Source organism: Leuresthes tenuis, unplaced genomic scaffold, assembly GCF_036924035.1.
Source record: "Leuresthes tenuis unplaced genomic scaffold, fLeuTen1.0.hap1 SCAF_12, whole genome shotgun sequence".
In the NCBI taxonomy this organism is placed as follows: Eukaryota; Metazoa; Chordata; class Actinopteri; order Atheriniformes; family Atherinopsidae; genus Leuresthes; species Leuresthes tenuis.
In genome coordinates, this window is record NW_027325366.1 from 26008091 (window position 1) to 26023201 (window position 15111).

At 39.7% G+C, this 15111-nt stretch overlaps 2 protein-coding genes across 3 annotated transcripts in view; one reads left to right on the forward strand and one right to left on the reverse strand.

Annotated features, from left to right (window-relative positions):
- The first annotated feature begins 270 nt into the window (after positions 1-270).
- chpfa (chondroitin polymerizing factor a) lies at positions 271-8637 on the forward strand. Of its 2 annotated transcripts, XR_011917968.1 has the most exons (5): positions 271-761; positions 1994-2558; positions 4015-4197; positions 4364-7937; positions 7976-8637. XR_011917968.1 is itself a non-coding variant. In XM_072397286.1 (4 exons), the coding sequence occupies exons 1-4, from the start codon at positions 472-474 to the stop codon at positions 5624-5626; spliced, it is 2301 nt and encodes a 766-aa protein (XP_072253387.1). In that variant the 5' UTR covers positions 271-471; the 3' UTR covers positions 5627-8637. The 2 variants fall into 2 exon arrangements, 1 of the variants encoding a protein (XP_072253387.1); XM_072397286.1 differs by having other exon boundaries at positions 4364-8637.
- Positions 8638-9564: 927 nt separating this feature from the next.
- Positions 9565-15111, reverse strand: part of asic4a (acid-sensing (proton-gated) ion channel family member 4a) — an 85981-nt gene continuing 80434 nt past the window's right edge. Inside the window, exon 10 of the mRNA XM_072397287.1 lies at positions 9565-14117. Coding sequence (XP_072253388.1) covers positions 13962-14117 — 156 coding nt within the window. The 3' untranslated portion in view covers positions 9565-13961. The remainder of the gene's footprint in view (positions 14118-15111) is intronic.

The window sequence follows — 15111 nt, forward strand, 5'->3', positions numbered from 1 at the left end:
TGTCACTGCATGAAGGGTCTATATTTTCTAAAAGATCAAATGGGAATAGTTGATCAAGTGAGTGTAATTTTGTTTGCAAAAGTAGGGTGACAGCATTCAAACTGTTTTGTACAATCACAAATGATAGGAGTGCTAATACAACGAAGCGCTGGCTGTGTTTCGGCTCCCATTACCTGCCTTGACTCGACTGTTCACACAGGATATCCTTCCGCCCCGCGTAGCCGGCCAAAATAGCCCCGCCTCTGATGCTAACACCAGGCAGGGAGGAGCCAGGTAGCAGACAGACTGACACGTAAGAGCCCTGCGTAAAATTTAAGGAAGAAGCTGCATCTTTCCTATAAATTGACTTTGGGTACAACTGCCTCACCACAGACTTGATGAATAGTTCAGCTGTCCCGTACCAGAAGCCTGTTTGAGCGCCTCGGAAGCGACCGAAGCAGGACTGTCAGACAGAGAGAACCGACGCTCAAAATGAGATTTTCAGTGTTTATTTCTGTCTTGCGGTCGCTCGGCCCGGTGGTAATCGGCATTTCTTTAGGGTTCACGTTGAGTTTATTGAGTATAAGCTGGACGGAAGAAGCGTGTCCTATTGACGGTACGGAGGGCGAAGATATGACTTCAGGTCAGGATGGACAACTCAAAGGAGCCCGAAAGCCCAACTCTATTTCGACTGCTAACGATGTGGAGTCCGAAGAGGATTTTGAACCAAGAATAGTCCCATACAAACAAGTTCAGCCTAGCGCACCAAAGAAAGTTTTCAGGTAAGTTTCGGGTTACTCTAACAAGTGAACACAGTCTTCAAGCTGACAATAAAGGGCATGTTAATAACCCCCACGACAACAGCACAGAGGGCGGCAGTGTTATCCCCACTAAATGATGACTGAATGATGATAGAATCAATCATCTGTTACCTCACAGAATGCAGGTGAGCAGGTGTGCTGTAGGTATGAGGCTTTTTAAAAAAGAATAACAACATAGTAAATGTTACAGTGTAGTTGTAGCCTTTATGTTATTTACATAAATCATATTTAAACATAAAGTCAAAATGATTTGACCCCACTTCCTCAGTTGTATTCTACTTCCACTGACCCGAGGAGAGCTGAGGCTGACAGGGTGTTACTGTATGCCCACACACTGAAGGATGTCTAATTTACATTTCCTCCATGAACAAGCAAACATTTCCTAGAATTTCTAGGTAGAGACCCTGTCTCACTCAAGATGGCTGAATGTAATTTCAGCTCCTCGAAAGTTTTGATGTTGAGGAGAAGTTTGGCTAAGATAAGTGCCAAAATGTTTTAATCAGCCAGATTTAATAGGGTTCATGGCATCAGTTTTTGAAGAAAGGCTTCCATCTGTTTTGTCGCTTGTGTAATTCTAAGAATTGAAGATAAGAAATGGCAGAAAACACTTATTCAGTGCCCACAGTTGTGTGTTTCTATGGCTCTTTTGCCCCCCCCTAAAAACTAACCTAACACCCCAGTAATGTTTCATGACATTTCATACTTCTTCATCTTGCAGTCCAAACGCTGGAATCTATTAACTGTTTTTCTGCTCAGTTTTGTTTTATTGCTTAACTGTTTTGTCAACAAATGGCAGCAGCTTTAAAATGGGCCATTACTGATGCCATGTGTGAGAAAAGAGGAAAATGAAAGTTAGCTTTTGCTTTGCGTAGGTATGAATCCCAATGCAAGTCTTTACGTGTTTGCCTTTTCAATACGGTGATGGACTTTTTTGTAAGTCTGTGTCACAATGTTTAAAACGACAAAGGATTACCATGTAATTTGGTGGAATCCTTTCCACTTTTTCCAGGTAATAACAGCTCACAAAAAAAACAAACTGAGCACGAGAGTTATTGTAGTTATTGTAGCAAAGCAGTCTAATGACTTTTGTAAAATCGTTGCACTGGTAGTTATTTGTCTTCTTGTTCTTTTTTTTATGTCAATTTACATCAAAAGCAACATTGATACTGTTGCTGTCTTGACATGTTTTGCAGAGCTAAATACATAAGCACAGAGCTGGGGATGCGAGAGCGCCTGTTCGTGGGGGTTCTGACATCCAAAAACACCATCAACACGCTGGGCGTTGCTGTGAATCGCACCATAAGTCATCACTTGGACGCTGTGGTCTTCTTCACTGGCTCACGCAACCGTAAACTCCCTCACGGCATGTTTGTGGTTTCTCACGGCGACGAGAGACTGATATGGAACATGTTCCAGACCATCAGATACGTTTTTGACCATTACATCAATGAATATGACTGGTTCTACTTTGTCCAAGATGATGCCTACACTGAAGCTGACCGGATCAAAGCCTTGGTGGAGCACTTGAGTATGGATCGAGAGCTTTACATGGGCAGACCTGAGGAGTTCATAGGTGGGGAGATGGAAGGGAGGTACTGCTACGGAGGTTTTGGGTACCTTCTGTCACGGAGCCTGCTCCTGCGACTCCAGCCCTTCCTGGAAAACTGCAGGAATGACATACTGAGCTCCAGGCCAGATGAGTGGCTTGGAAGATGCATCATCGATTACACCAGCACAAACTGTGTTGGTGAATATGAGGTGGGTTGAGTTTATTCTTGAAAGGTGTTCATGGTTCTTCCACCATTCCTTAACTCTTTTCACTGGTGCAAACGGTGTAAAATTTAATCTATAAAACTAGTTTTGTTTTAGATTCTAAATGCCTCAGGCAAAGAGGAAATGAAAGGAGGCAGTTCATCGTTTAAATGAAAGATGAGCCACAAAGAAAAAATGCTGGAAGACTGTCATCCAGAACAGCTGTGTGACAGTTTACAGCAGGGGTTCTCCTACTCAGTACAAAAACAAAACTGTCCCTGTAGAAATCACGCTTTGCCTCTGGGGCAGCACTTAAAACTGACAGACAGCTATATAGAACTGTAATTACCATGCTAGCAAAGACAAGACATTCATATTACAGAGTAGAGGGCTAATGCCCTTTAACTTTCCACAGCACCAGGAGCAATATAGAATAGGTAAACGGGCATGGGGAGCACAGCTGAGAGTTCAGCTTAGGTTCAGTGGTGTGAAAATCCCCTGTGGGTCAACATGCTCCGCTCCTATAATGTCATTAGCATTTAAGGTCAAACAAGCTCTGTCCCGGTGTCTTTCAGGCAATTGTTTGTGTCCTTCAGTAAAGTTGTAGGCTTTTTCTTAACACTCGATAATACTTTACAAAAAGAAAAGTATACATGGGCCTAAATTCCATTGGTGACTCAATCCATAGATGTTTAAATGTCTTTTGCTCACATTTTTTCTTAATGGCTTCAACCCAGAGCAGGAAACCATCTTGTTACACAATTGAGTGAGTTACTTGGCTATCTGAAGTGCCATGAGTCTGAGGAGCTCCAGTGGAGCCCCTTAGATAAGAGTGTGAAGCAGGGGGGAGTTACCAGGCCTGGAATGGTGAAGAAATGGCATAAACACAAAGCCAGACATAATTTGTTCCTGTTAAGAAAACAGTGATGGTAATTAGGCATGGACAATGCTTCCCTAAGTGTACAGCTACAGGCAGTAAGCTGTTGGCAAACATTTGTAATGGAGTGGCTTCACTGCTTAGTCAAGCAGTGTTTCCATTTTCTGTTCTTTTTGTGGCTTGATCACATTGGGTTCACTTTTTTAAATTCCTCACGCTTTTTCGGTGGTTACTCTATTTTCAGTTTAAACTAATGCAAGTGAGATTCTGAGATTTCACTAGTTTAGGGTCTTAACCCTTGTAAACATTTGGTGAATACGATAAAGTGTAGTTTTAGTGGGTAAAAAAGATGCCGCAAAGTCTATTTTTAAAACCTTTGAGCCATTTTATTCTTGACGCGTCATTTCAAAAATGTTCAAGCTATTTGCAGTGGAGATGAGCCCGAGATGCTCAGTAGATTGCATGTAATGTATGTTTTAGAGGAAGTAACGCAGCATAACAGCTGAGCTTGGAATAACATTCGACATGTTTCAGTCATGCCATCACGCCTCATGAAAAGTCCTCTCTGTTTCTTTTTTTTTCCAGGGCCTTGAGTACCACCATTATGAGTTGGGAAAAAACTCTGATCCAAGTAAAGAACAGAATGAAGAGTTTAAAAAAGCTCTGACTGTCCATCCGGTGTCTGACCCTGAGCAAATATACCGGCTGCACAGATACTTCTCTGAGATTGAACTTCAGAAGACTTACGATGAGATTGCTAAGCTGCAGGTAAGCAGATTGCCAGAGGTCACCAATCACATGTGGATCAGTCTCTCTCTTTCTGACTCCCTATTACTTTTAGAACAAAATTAAACATTTTTAGCATGGTATTTAGTTGTATACATTGTGGGTTGAGAAATGTCTCCTGTTAAAAACACTTCTGGTGTTTCCACAGGCAGAGATAAAAAATGTGAGCGTGGTTGCTTTTGAAGGCAATCGAAGCGCCCATTGGCCAGTGGGGGTCAATCCACCTTTTGAGCCTACATCCAGGTTTGAAGTTCTGAAGTGGGAATACTTCACAGAAGAGGAGATTTATTCATGCGTCGACGGTGCTCCCAAGTGTGAATTGCGCGGCGTTGACAAAATGGATGTAGCTGATGTCATAGACACAGCCGTAGAAGAACTAAACAAGAAGTACATGCCCATCTTACACCTTAAGAAGCAGCAGCTGATAAATGGCTACAGGCGCTTCGACCCCACCAGGGGTATGGAGTACACCTTAGACCTTCAGCTTGAGGTTGTTAATCAGAAAGGTCACAGCCGGTCCATCACCAAGAGAGTTCACCTGGTGCGACCTTTAAGCCTCATCGAGATCATTCCCATGCCCTATGTCACAGAAGCTACGAGGGTTCACATCATTATACCGCTTATTCTGGAAGACCGGAGTTACGTCAACCATTTCCTGGAAGTGTTTGCCTCGAATGCCTTTGAGACCAGTGAAAACGCAATCCTGACGTTCTTGTTCATTTATGACCCAGTAGAGGCACAGCAAGTAAACCACAATGATATATTTGCTGATGTGAAGACTCAGATAAATGTCTATGAACGCAAATACCCTACAGTGAAAATCCCGTGGATAAGTGTCAAGACAGAAATCCCGTCCCAGATTAAATTCATGGACATCATCTCAAAGAAGCACCCAGTTGACACTTTGTTCTTCCTGGCTCACGTGAACACAAACATCAACGCTGAATTTCTCAACCGCTGCCGAATGAATTCCATAAACAATTGGCAGGTGTTCTTTCCCGTCCATTTCCAAGAGTACAACCCTGATGTGGCTTACCACAACCAGCCACGCCCGGCCACAGTCGATCTGGTCAAGGACGCGGGACACTTCGACCGCAGGTCCTTTGACGAAGCGTGCTTTTACAACTCGGACTACATGGCAACACGCTCTCGAATGGTCACAGACGTCCAAGAGAACGAGGACATATTAGAGAGCCTGGATGTCTTTGACATGTTTGTAAAGTATTCGGGTCTACATGTTTTCAGGGCAGTTGAGCCAGCGCTACACCAGCAATACCGGTACCAGTCCTGCAACCCAAAACTCAGTGAAGACATCTACCATAGATGTGTTCAGAGCAACATGGAAGGCCTCGGTTCTCGATCCCAGCTTGCCATGCTGCTGTTTGAGCAAGAACAAGGAAACAGTACTTGAAAATACCAGGAAAACTCCTGCTTGATTTTTTTTTGCTTAAGGAGGTGTGTCTGTTGCAATAGTCTGAAGTGAAAAGGAGCAACGTGAGCACTACCACCTGTGAGTTAAACCAGAGCTTTTCCCTAAATGCAGCCCATGTTTGTGGCTGTAGTGATATTCACCTTACCATCAAGGGCTTTTTGGTTTGCCTGAATTCTTTGTTGTTTTTTTAAAAAATCTTTATAAATAAATGCAGTAAATTCATAATGAACCATTTTTATGTACTTGTCCTCCCAGATGAGTCGCTGAAACCAAAACGTTTTTACTATGCTGGTGCATTTAAAAATTGCATCAAACAATTTTTAACCACTTGGGGACAGAAACCCGCGGCAGATGTTTTTTTATTTTTATTTTTATTTACTGTGCTTTACGATAGTTTAGTTGCTCACAAGGCAAACTTTCTGTAGTGGAGGAAAACTCATTAATATTCATGAAGAAGCTGGAATGGGATTGGCTGCGGAGGACTGAGATTGGTCAGGGTTAGGGTAAATATGAGGAATTGGTTACAGTTGGAATAAGAATGTGAGGGTAAGCCAGTCGGAGGAAAAGTATTGCAGATCACGCCTTTGCCATGGTGGTAAAGGAAAATTTACATCTGCCACACATCTAATAAAAATAGAACTACGTACATAACTTGTTAGAGCAAATCATACATTTTATCTCCCGTTTGGTTCACAAACTGCTGGAGGAAATATTCGGCTCTCTGTAATTTTGCGTGTAATTGACTTATGGGAGCTAATGCACCGAGTACAGCGGCTCATGACTCTGTATGGGGGTGGGTAGTTAAGCCAATGAACCAAAACAATCAGTGGCTGGAGATGAAAAGCTTTAGTGGGTTGTTGCTTTTCAGTGGGATCAGATATACAAGCAATGACTCCTCCTCACATGGAGACTCTCCTTTGATTCAGCGTCAGAGGTATTTTAAACTGGAGCTTCGTTTTGAGCTCTGATAGATTTACATTGATATATTGCACCACTGTTTGTGTGCCCTGTCACTTCGGGGCATTCAAGTATTGCACTTTTGCTACTTAACTGGTTTGAGTATTTACAAAAGTGTAACGCTATATAATGTGCCTTGATGCAGACTTTTAATACGTTGGCTGTTTTGAAAAGCTTTTTATGTTGCTTGGTTTTGCAGTTCGCCTCCTCAGGTGATTTACATTAGAATTTTAATTTTGTTACAGCAAATGCAACTGTTTTGAAAGCATGGGGTTGTGATCTTTCACTGTGGACAAAGCCTGTTACAGCTGGGAGGCAGAAGTGGGTTCTCAGAATCTTCTTTTCATAGCAAACTTGAACATATCATGACCCCAACCTCCTACAGGCTGGACACGTGCCTCAAAGCAGGGAAGATCTGTTGGTCTTCCATCTAATACACAACAACTTTGAGTCACTGAGTTTGTCGCTCCTGGAAACCTTTCGATGTTGCAAGAAACTTTACTCGTAAAAGGCAAAAGAGACTTGTGGCAACATCCCTTTACTAAATGCCTAAAGAGGTTGCTGAGGTTTTTTCCATTCAAGTAAGGTACTTTAGAGTAGAATTAAATTGGGTCACAACCATTTTTTTTGTTTCGTTGTTCCAAAGTGCTTTGGATTGTATTGTTATTTTTTGGTGTCATTGTCCTCCATGTAGTGAGCTCAGCTGTTGAAATGTCTGCTCTTCATCAGTTGTTTGGAAATGTCTGCTCTCCATCAGTTGTTTGGAAATGCAGTGGGAGGTTCTTTTCTGTCACTGAGAAGTAATGGATGTAGCGGTACTGAACACCAGTAAGTTATTAGTACAATATAATGTGCAATATTACAGATAATACAGCTGAACAGGAGACTCTTAGGAGACAGGACTTTTCATTTCAGATATACATGTATAACAGTACTGTTCATCACTCATGATTTCTGTTTGATGCAAAGTAAATACACTGTAATTTAAAAAAGGACCTTTTAATGTATTTCACTCTTACCAGACACTTTTGGTCTTCAAATTTACTCTGAAATATGCGAAAATGAGGCTTCTTTTACTTAACTGTAATTGGATGTTAATATATACGTTGGAAACACTACATCTTCAGCGGTGGTCCTAAACAGTGTTTGCTGTTTAATCTGCCATGTGAACACAGAGCGTCGAGGTCGGTTTTTGCTGACTTTTTACATTGATTTATCTTTAACGCATCTCTTTTTTTTTTTCTTTTTTCTTTTTCAAAAAGAAAAAAATTACTGAGAGCAGTCTTTGACCGTGACAATGCACCAGCTAACCTAGTATGAATGTTCTTTTGAAGTGTGTGATGCTAATGATATCCATAATTGGAAACTGAGTCTTCCAAATAGGAAAAAAGGAAAACACTGTGAAAGAGAGAGGGCTGAGATTACAATATGAAGTTACTGAGATGACTTGTCTTTGCCTTCTGTCAACATTAGAGGCCTAAAATGAATGCAGATTAATTATCCTGTGCTGTTAAAGATGGCCACCATCGCTGAGCGAAGGCTCCAAGTATTTTGTCCATTATTTATTCATCTGTCAGATCTCCTGAATTACACAGGTTCTAAATACTCCTGCACTAACAGAGGCGTCCATGAAATTCTTTGTACATGTATGAATATTTTATAGGCACTCTATTTTTTAAATCTTTTTTTTTTTTTTTTAGCTTTTACACAACAAGTGATATTTTATTGTTATTTCTGTGTGTGTGTCAAAATCAAACACGTTTTTATTTTATTTTGTATTTTGAGGTCCTGAAATCATGTCGATTTGTGTGCATTTCATGTTTAATTTTTAATCAAAATTGCAAAAATCAGATAAGTACGAATACTTAAGTTTTTAGCTTTCCATTGATAGTTGGACAGTTTTATGCTCATGGGTACTCCAGAAAACCAAAGCAGAACGTTTTAGGTCATGCACATGACATGGAATTGATTGCTGTAATTAAAAAAACAACAACTGTGAATTATTGTAATTTTTGAATAAAGAATATTTAAAGATTTTTCATTGTTGTCATCCTTTTTTTGAACAAGAATACAAGTTTTTTTTTTTTTTTAATTTTAATGATTTTTTATAGCAACTACAAAATCCAAGATGTCCTTTAGGTGTCAGCACAAGAACACGTTTGCTACCCGCGCTGCAGGTTGCACACCAGTCATGACAGCTGGTTGCAAAGCTGTGGAACCTTACTGAACACCAACGAGAGGTACCTTTTCTAACACAAAAAACATGCAGGTTTGATATAGTTTCATTCAGACTTGCAGTAGATCTTAGAAGGACTGCTGTCGACAATCCTGCTCATGTCAGACTCGAGGTATTCCTGATGTCAGGGTTGGGTAAAAACAGGGAAAATGCTGCGACCTTAATTACAGCTTTAGTTATTTCAAGGGTCTATGTGCAGTATCCTTAGGCATGATGTAAAACCACATAACTACAGAGCAGCTGTAACTTAATTGTAAGTCATTATTTTGTACTTCGTTTTTATGTTCAATTCCAGGACTTTCTCCTCCCTCTTGTCGTTTCAAGTCCCAGAGACACTGGCACTGTAAAAGTCTGCTTTTGTTTTTGAATATATATTTTTTTTAATCAAAAAGAAAGCGGAAAAATTGGTTCACCTGCGGGGCATTCCAGCTGAATTACCATTTGCAACATTACAAGAATGGTTAGAACTCCTCTTGACTCTTAGTGTTGTTGCTCATCCTTTTAAGAGGCATCCAAGTCTTTTTTTAACCTTGTGGGTCATTCTTTAAAAACCATGTCTAAGTCAGGAAATGCTTCAATTAGATGGAATGTGAGACACATTTTTTTTTTTTTTTTTACTGAGTTGTGAAGAAAAATGTAGACAACAAAGAGAGAATTGAGCTCAGCATTTAGAAGGCGCTGAATTTTTTTCAAATCTTTTTTTATCTAAACTTTAATAGTCATAGTATTTACCATATTTAACATTTATAAAATGTGTTCTAACAGAGAATATAATCACAAGATCACACTATGTACAAAATATAAGAGCTCCGCGCTTCTGCCGGGATGGTCCATTTCCATTTCTGTCAGAAAAGGGATGTAATTTCTCCTCACGAGTTCCTGACAGAAGCTTTCATCACCCTCACCTTAAATCCTTCTGATAGGCCTCAGCTAAAGATATTTGGATGGGAAAAGAAACAACAACAAAGTCATACTCAAACTGTAACGTGTGGCCGATTGGATGACATTAATTTTATGGATAGTGTAATAAGCACACAGAGGCTCGATGTCATGGGTCTATAAAAAGGTAGGTCCCTAAAGCTGTGAAGATGGCAGCTTAGATTTGTGGCTCGAGGAATTCCAGCAATGAGAGCTACATGTTGTCAAGTGGGGAAGGTGTCCCATCTGCTACAGTCCAGACCTGCTGCCCACGTACTGTCACACGTCACACAGACTTGTGTAGAAAATCAGCTCTTTGTGGTTGATTAATTTGTCTTTTTAAAAGCTGGATACAGAATGAACTAATTTGAAAGGAGGGGAAATGCTGAACACACACTTCAGGATAAAGGAGCTTTGCACATTTACTCCAGGCTCTGCCATTCAAACAAAACTCGACTGGGATAATTCAGCCCAGCATTCAGCTCAACACACCAGCCCCTGTGTGACTTTTCTGAGGATAGCTACAATTATTGATGACAGAGGAGAAGATTGTTATGCATAGCCTGTACAGGATGCCATCAGAGACTGTGATTGGGAACCTTTTGAAAATGTCAAAGTGACACATGATTATGAATATTAAACAGCCATGTATGGCCCATGATTACTTGAAAGGGGGAGGGGAGTTGACAGACAGAGACTGGAATCTCATTGCGAGCTAAAGTAATATATGTCAAAATTGCAGCAAGAGAATACACCAATCTTATCAACAAAAAAAAAACATTGGTTAATATAAAATCTGAAGTGCTTCATAAATGTTCTCAGACACATGTTGGATATAAATTGTCTGTCAACAAATGTGCATTAACTTTAGATTTTAGTCCAGACAACTTTTGCTCTCACAAAACACAAGACTCTCACAAGACTCTTTTGACCCATACAAGTTCAAACTGAAGCATGACGGCACATTATCTCCCAGCACACTTAACACGTATCACTGAGATTAAAGTATGCGTCTTGTGAAATAGCACATGCCCAGCCATGTTACAACATTCTGGGCTGGTAGCTATTGCACTTTGTTCAATATGTAGATGTATGACTGGACAACTTCTGTAATTATAAGGCTATAATAATTATGTATAAATCACGAGTGCTTATTTCCAATTTCTGACATAAAGATCAGGTAAAACATAAAATTAATTTGTGCAATAACTGCATATGTAGGAGGTGGCTATTAAATAGTCCTTTCCATTGAAGGAACATGTAGCCCTCCGCATCTCCCGGTGTTCTGACCTTATTTGGAAAGCACTCTTGACCTAAATTTAGGCTCAGTGCAGGACATGATACTGGTAGATCCAAGGCTCTGCTAAAGGAAGCTTCATTGTATTTGGCTGACATTGCCATTTTACATATATGTGATGCATTTAATGTTTTTATTTCTCTCACTGTAAGACACAAATGCAGACTTTGAAACAAATCTATGTTTTCATGGTTTCTTCCATGACTGTGCTACATTTGTGTCTTTAAAGGTTTTTGATGAGGTGGAACTTTCCAGCTGTAAATCCATGAAAAGGGAGTTTCCTGACATAGATATCCTATGATATTTGTCCTGTGATAGATGTTATGGTGAATCTCTTAAATAATAAGCAAGCCGCATGTTTTCCTAAATTGAACAAGCATTTTGTGAAAGTGACAACCAAAACATTTTCTGAAAGTGACATCCCAAGTCAAGTTAAAAACCCAATTAGATGCAAAAATTATTAAGTTGGATAGGAGAAAAAGTAATGTAACAAAATTATATGGGTAATTTATTACCTAATTTTAACCTTTACCTAAAAAGGCAAAACTAAATCTAAAATGATTAACTGACTTAACTGACCAGCTTCATTGTATATTGAAAGAATAAACGTCTAGAATTTGAAGTCAGCACCACACACAGAAGTTAGATAGAAAAGTTCATGAAATATACTAACGACATAGTTCTTGAAGATTGTCCAGTCAGCAGATTTATTAGTGACAGGTGAGGGTGTCAGGATTGAGTATAAAAAGAGCATCCTCACATCAGTTTAGTTTTTCTGAGCAAGGATGAGTTGTGGCTCACAATTTTCTTTTGTCTTTTTGTGTCTTTGACAGTTCAAGTCAGCCTCCTATAGCAAAGATTCACCCAAAAAATGTCTGTCCTCATTTCTCAAGTGATGTAACATTATGGTAAACATGCTTCTTTCCCAGTTTTTCATTCTTGTATTGTGTGTTGCAGGCATCAAATTCTAAATTTGACTTTTTTTGTTTGTTTTCTAATTACAATGAAGTTGGTTAGTAAAGACAAGCAGTTTCTCTTAACTTTGAAAGAAATGAAGACTTCAGTTTTGTTGCATTTTGAAGAGATGCATGTTAAGAAGATTAAACAGTTGACTATGAAATAATGAAGCACACCATTTTGGTTGTGCCAGTCCCGGAATTCTCTTGAAACAAAACCTCAAATCTATAGGTATTATTTCTTCAAAGCCCTGGTTATGAGATGCCAGGGGTTGTTCCTGCAGTGGAAAAGCTGACCTTCTATAATAACGATAAATATGAATACGAGTGAATTCCTTGTACTTCAGAGTTTACATAATTTTTTCTCATTACAACACTAACTTGTGCTCTTAAAACATGTCATGTCCTTGTCAAAATTGTTTAAGTTCAAACCAATATATATCAGACTATATCAGCCTATAAAAGAATGTTTACTCCTCTTACATCCTCTTTGCCTCTCCAGAACTGGCTCGATGTGACAAAAACCTTCATACTGCATTGACACTTGCCTAGATTTCCTGCTAACTACTCTGTTTCTAATCCCCCATTTTTTCATGGCTCAGTTTAGCTGAGCTGTGTCACTCTAATGTGCTCAGGTATGTGCAAAATGTTCAAGCATGCATGCAAACACTGACCCACACACGCACACACACACACACCCCAGTTCTCACTGTAAATAGCTGCTGTGCTTTTACAGTGGCTCTGGCCCCCATCAGAAGGAAATGACTTGGCAAAAGAAATGAAAGTCTGTCTCTTATTGCTTATGTCAGCTGAAAGTTGTGATGCAAACCAAAATGAAGGGTGGATGGTGAGCAGAAATGAGGAGAATAAGAATACTTCAAGTACAACCATGTCACAGCTAAAGACATAATCCATATGCAAAGATATGTGTTTTGTCTTGCAAAAAAGTGGAACATATAAAAAGAGACAATGAAGATAATAGTCACGTCTATACAGTCCATTCTCGTTACCTGGATCGATGTGCTAATGTTCGACAGTCTATCGTTTCTGCAGAGCGTAAGTGTACAGTAATTGCTACAATCGTGATTGCTATTTTCATATAAAAAACTTCTCTAAAATATATAAATAACTAAAACTGACAATACGTAAGTTATATATTATAACTAAATATAAACAACAACCGTTGAAACAGAAGTTTTAGAAGTCTGATTTTTAAGTTGGATTTTATGTACAATTACACTGCTACTCTCTAACATCTTAACCACAAACCAGACAAAGTGTATCATGTGGAAAGATGTTGCTAGATTTTCAAAGCCAAGGTCAGACATCTATTTCAGTCTAAATCATTTCTCTTACACTTGCACTTTGGATGGTGTGACACGAAAAAAGGGTTTGCTTACTGAAGTACTGTTATTTTGTATACAATATAGAACAAATAGATAATAGTATCCTCTAAATAATTACATTATAATAATTACCATACTTGTTATGGTACAGCTCCATGAAATAAGAGGAGTACTTTGAGGAACAATAAATGGAAAGATGCAGAGAGAAAAAAAAAAAGATGCCAACTCAATAAATAAATCCTATTTTTAGTTTGTTTTTGGACAAACTGGATCAAGGTGACATGCAGTCCTCTTATTCCTTAGTAGTGATCATGTACCAAAAAACTGGTCCTGCGATCACAGTGTCTGGAATCAGAGTGAAGCAAGGATCCAATCCAGAGCAAGAGAAAGAGAAAAAAGAGGAGAAAAGCTGTGTCCAATTTGTGCCTACATATAGTAAAATACGAGTGGTTTCTTAGCAGCACAGTTTGGTGTTTGACTTTGGCCGGAGCTTTTCACTGGTGACAGCAAACGAATGGCGGAAAGGCAGAGGGGTCTGTCGTTGAGCTCAAGACAGACGGCTCTTATCTTTTGTTGTCACCAGGACTGGACAGGATGGTTGGCTTTAGCAGGCGAAGTCCTCAAACACCCCATGGGGTCCAGTGCGATGGTGCTGAGGGTGAGGGTGAGGGTGAGGAGGTGGAAGAGGGTGGTGGTGGTTGGGGAGAATCGTGTTGGCGTACGCCCCCTCTGGGTGACTCCTTGTTGTGTCATTGGGCTCCTGTTTAAGCCAGAGCAAACAAAGTAAAGATCACTAGCATGCTAAAGATCATGTATAACATAAAACGAGCAGTAAAATATACGTATTAAGAGTAATCTTAATGAGATCACTGGAATCTTAGTCAGGAGACAAACCTGTAGCTTCTGTACCTTGATAATACTTTTGATGGTCGTTAGGCATGTGGAACTTAAAATTTGTAACTTAAATTAGAAGTATTGAGTGTGCTTTTTGTCTCAAGAATGCAATGAAATGTAATGTCGGTATGTTGGTAAACAGGGTTGTGGACTGTGACCCTTTTGTGAAAGAAATAATTTGTCTGTTTTCTTGACGCTGCCTGATACCGCCGCTTGCAACCTGTCGAGCTACATAAGAACATTCACAAACAAAATTCTTTGACAGGTTGATTTGAATTTTCGTTTTTTCTTGTAATAATTCATTTTCAACATCATGCAAACACAGTAGGCTATGGTCACAATACTGGCACCTTTGTACAAATTTTCAACAAGAAATGCTTGTGGAGCCTTTGTGTCCAGGCAACCACACCCTGACACACTACATGCTGAGCCGGTGCTCAGAAAAGACACCGTATGCACATGCAACGTAACACCACACGTTAACCAGCAGTCACTTTGAAGCCCTTTCAAAGCTGCTCCTCTGCACTGCTTCGATCTTGTTTTAATAAATGCAAAAATCACCATACACATATGTTATACACAATGGTTGTGCTGATTTTGGCTATATTTATATGTAAAATGATCACTCTGAGAAAAAGTCAAAAGTGATGATGCTTCATTTTTCTTGCACGCAGTGCAGAGCCTCCATCTTGGCAACAGTGCTTGCATATGCACATCTCATTCATGTTTTTGTCTGCTGCTGTCAGTCACAGTACAAAGAGCAGTCTCTGCAGCCCCTTTAAGAGATGCACCCCTTTCCATTACTCTAATGGTAGCTGAAAACACTACAGTCATGTTTAAATGAGCACACTTTTTCAAAA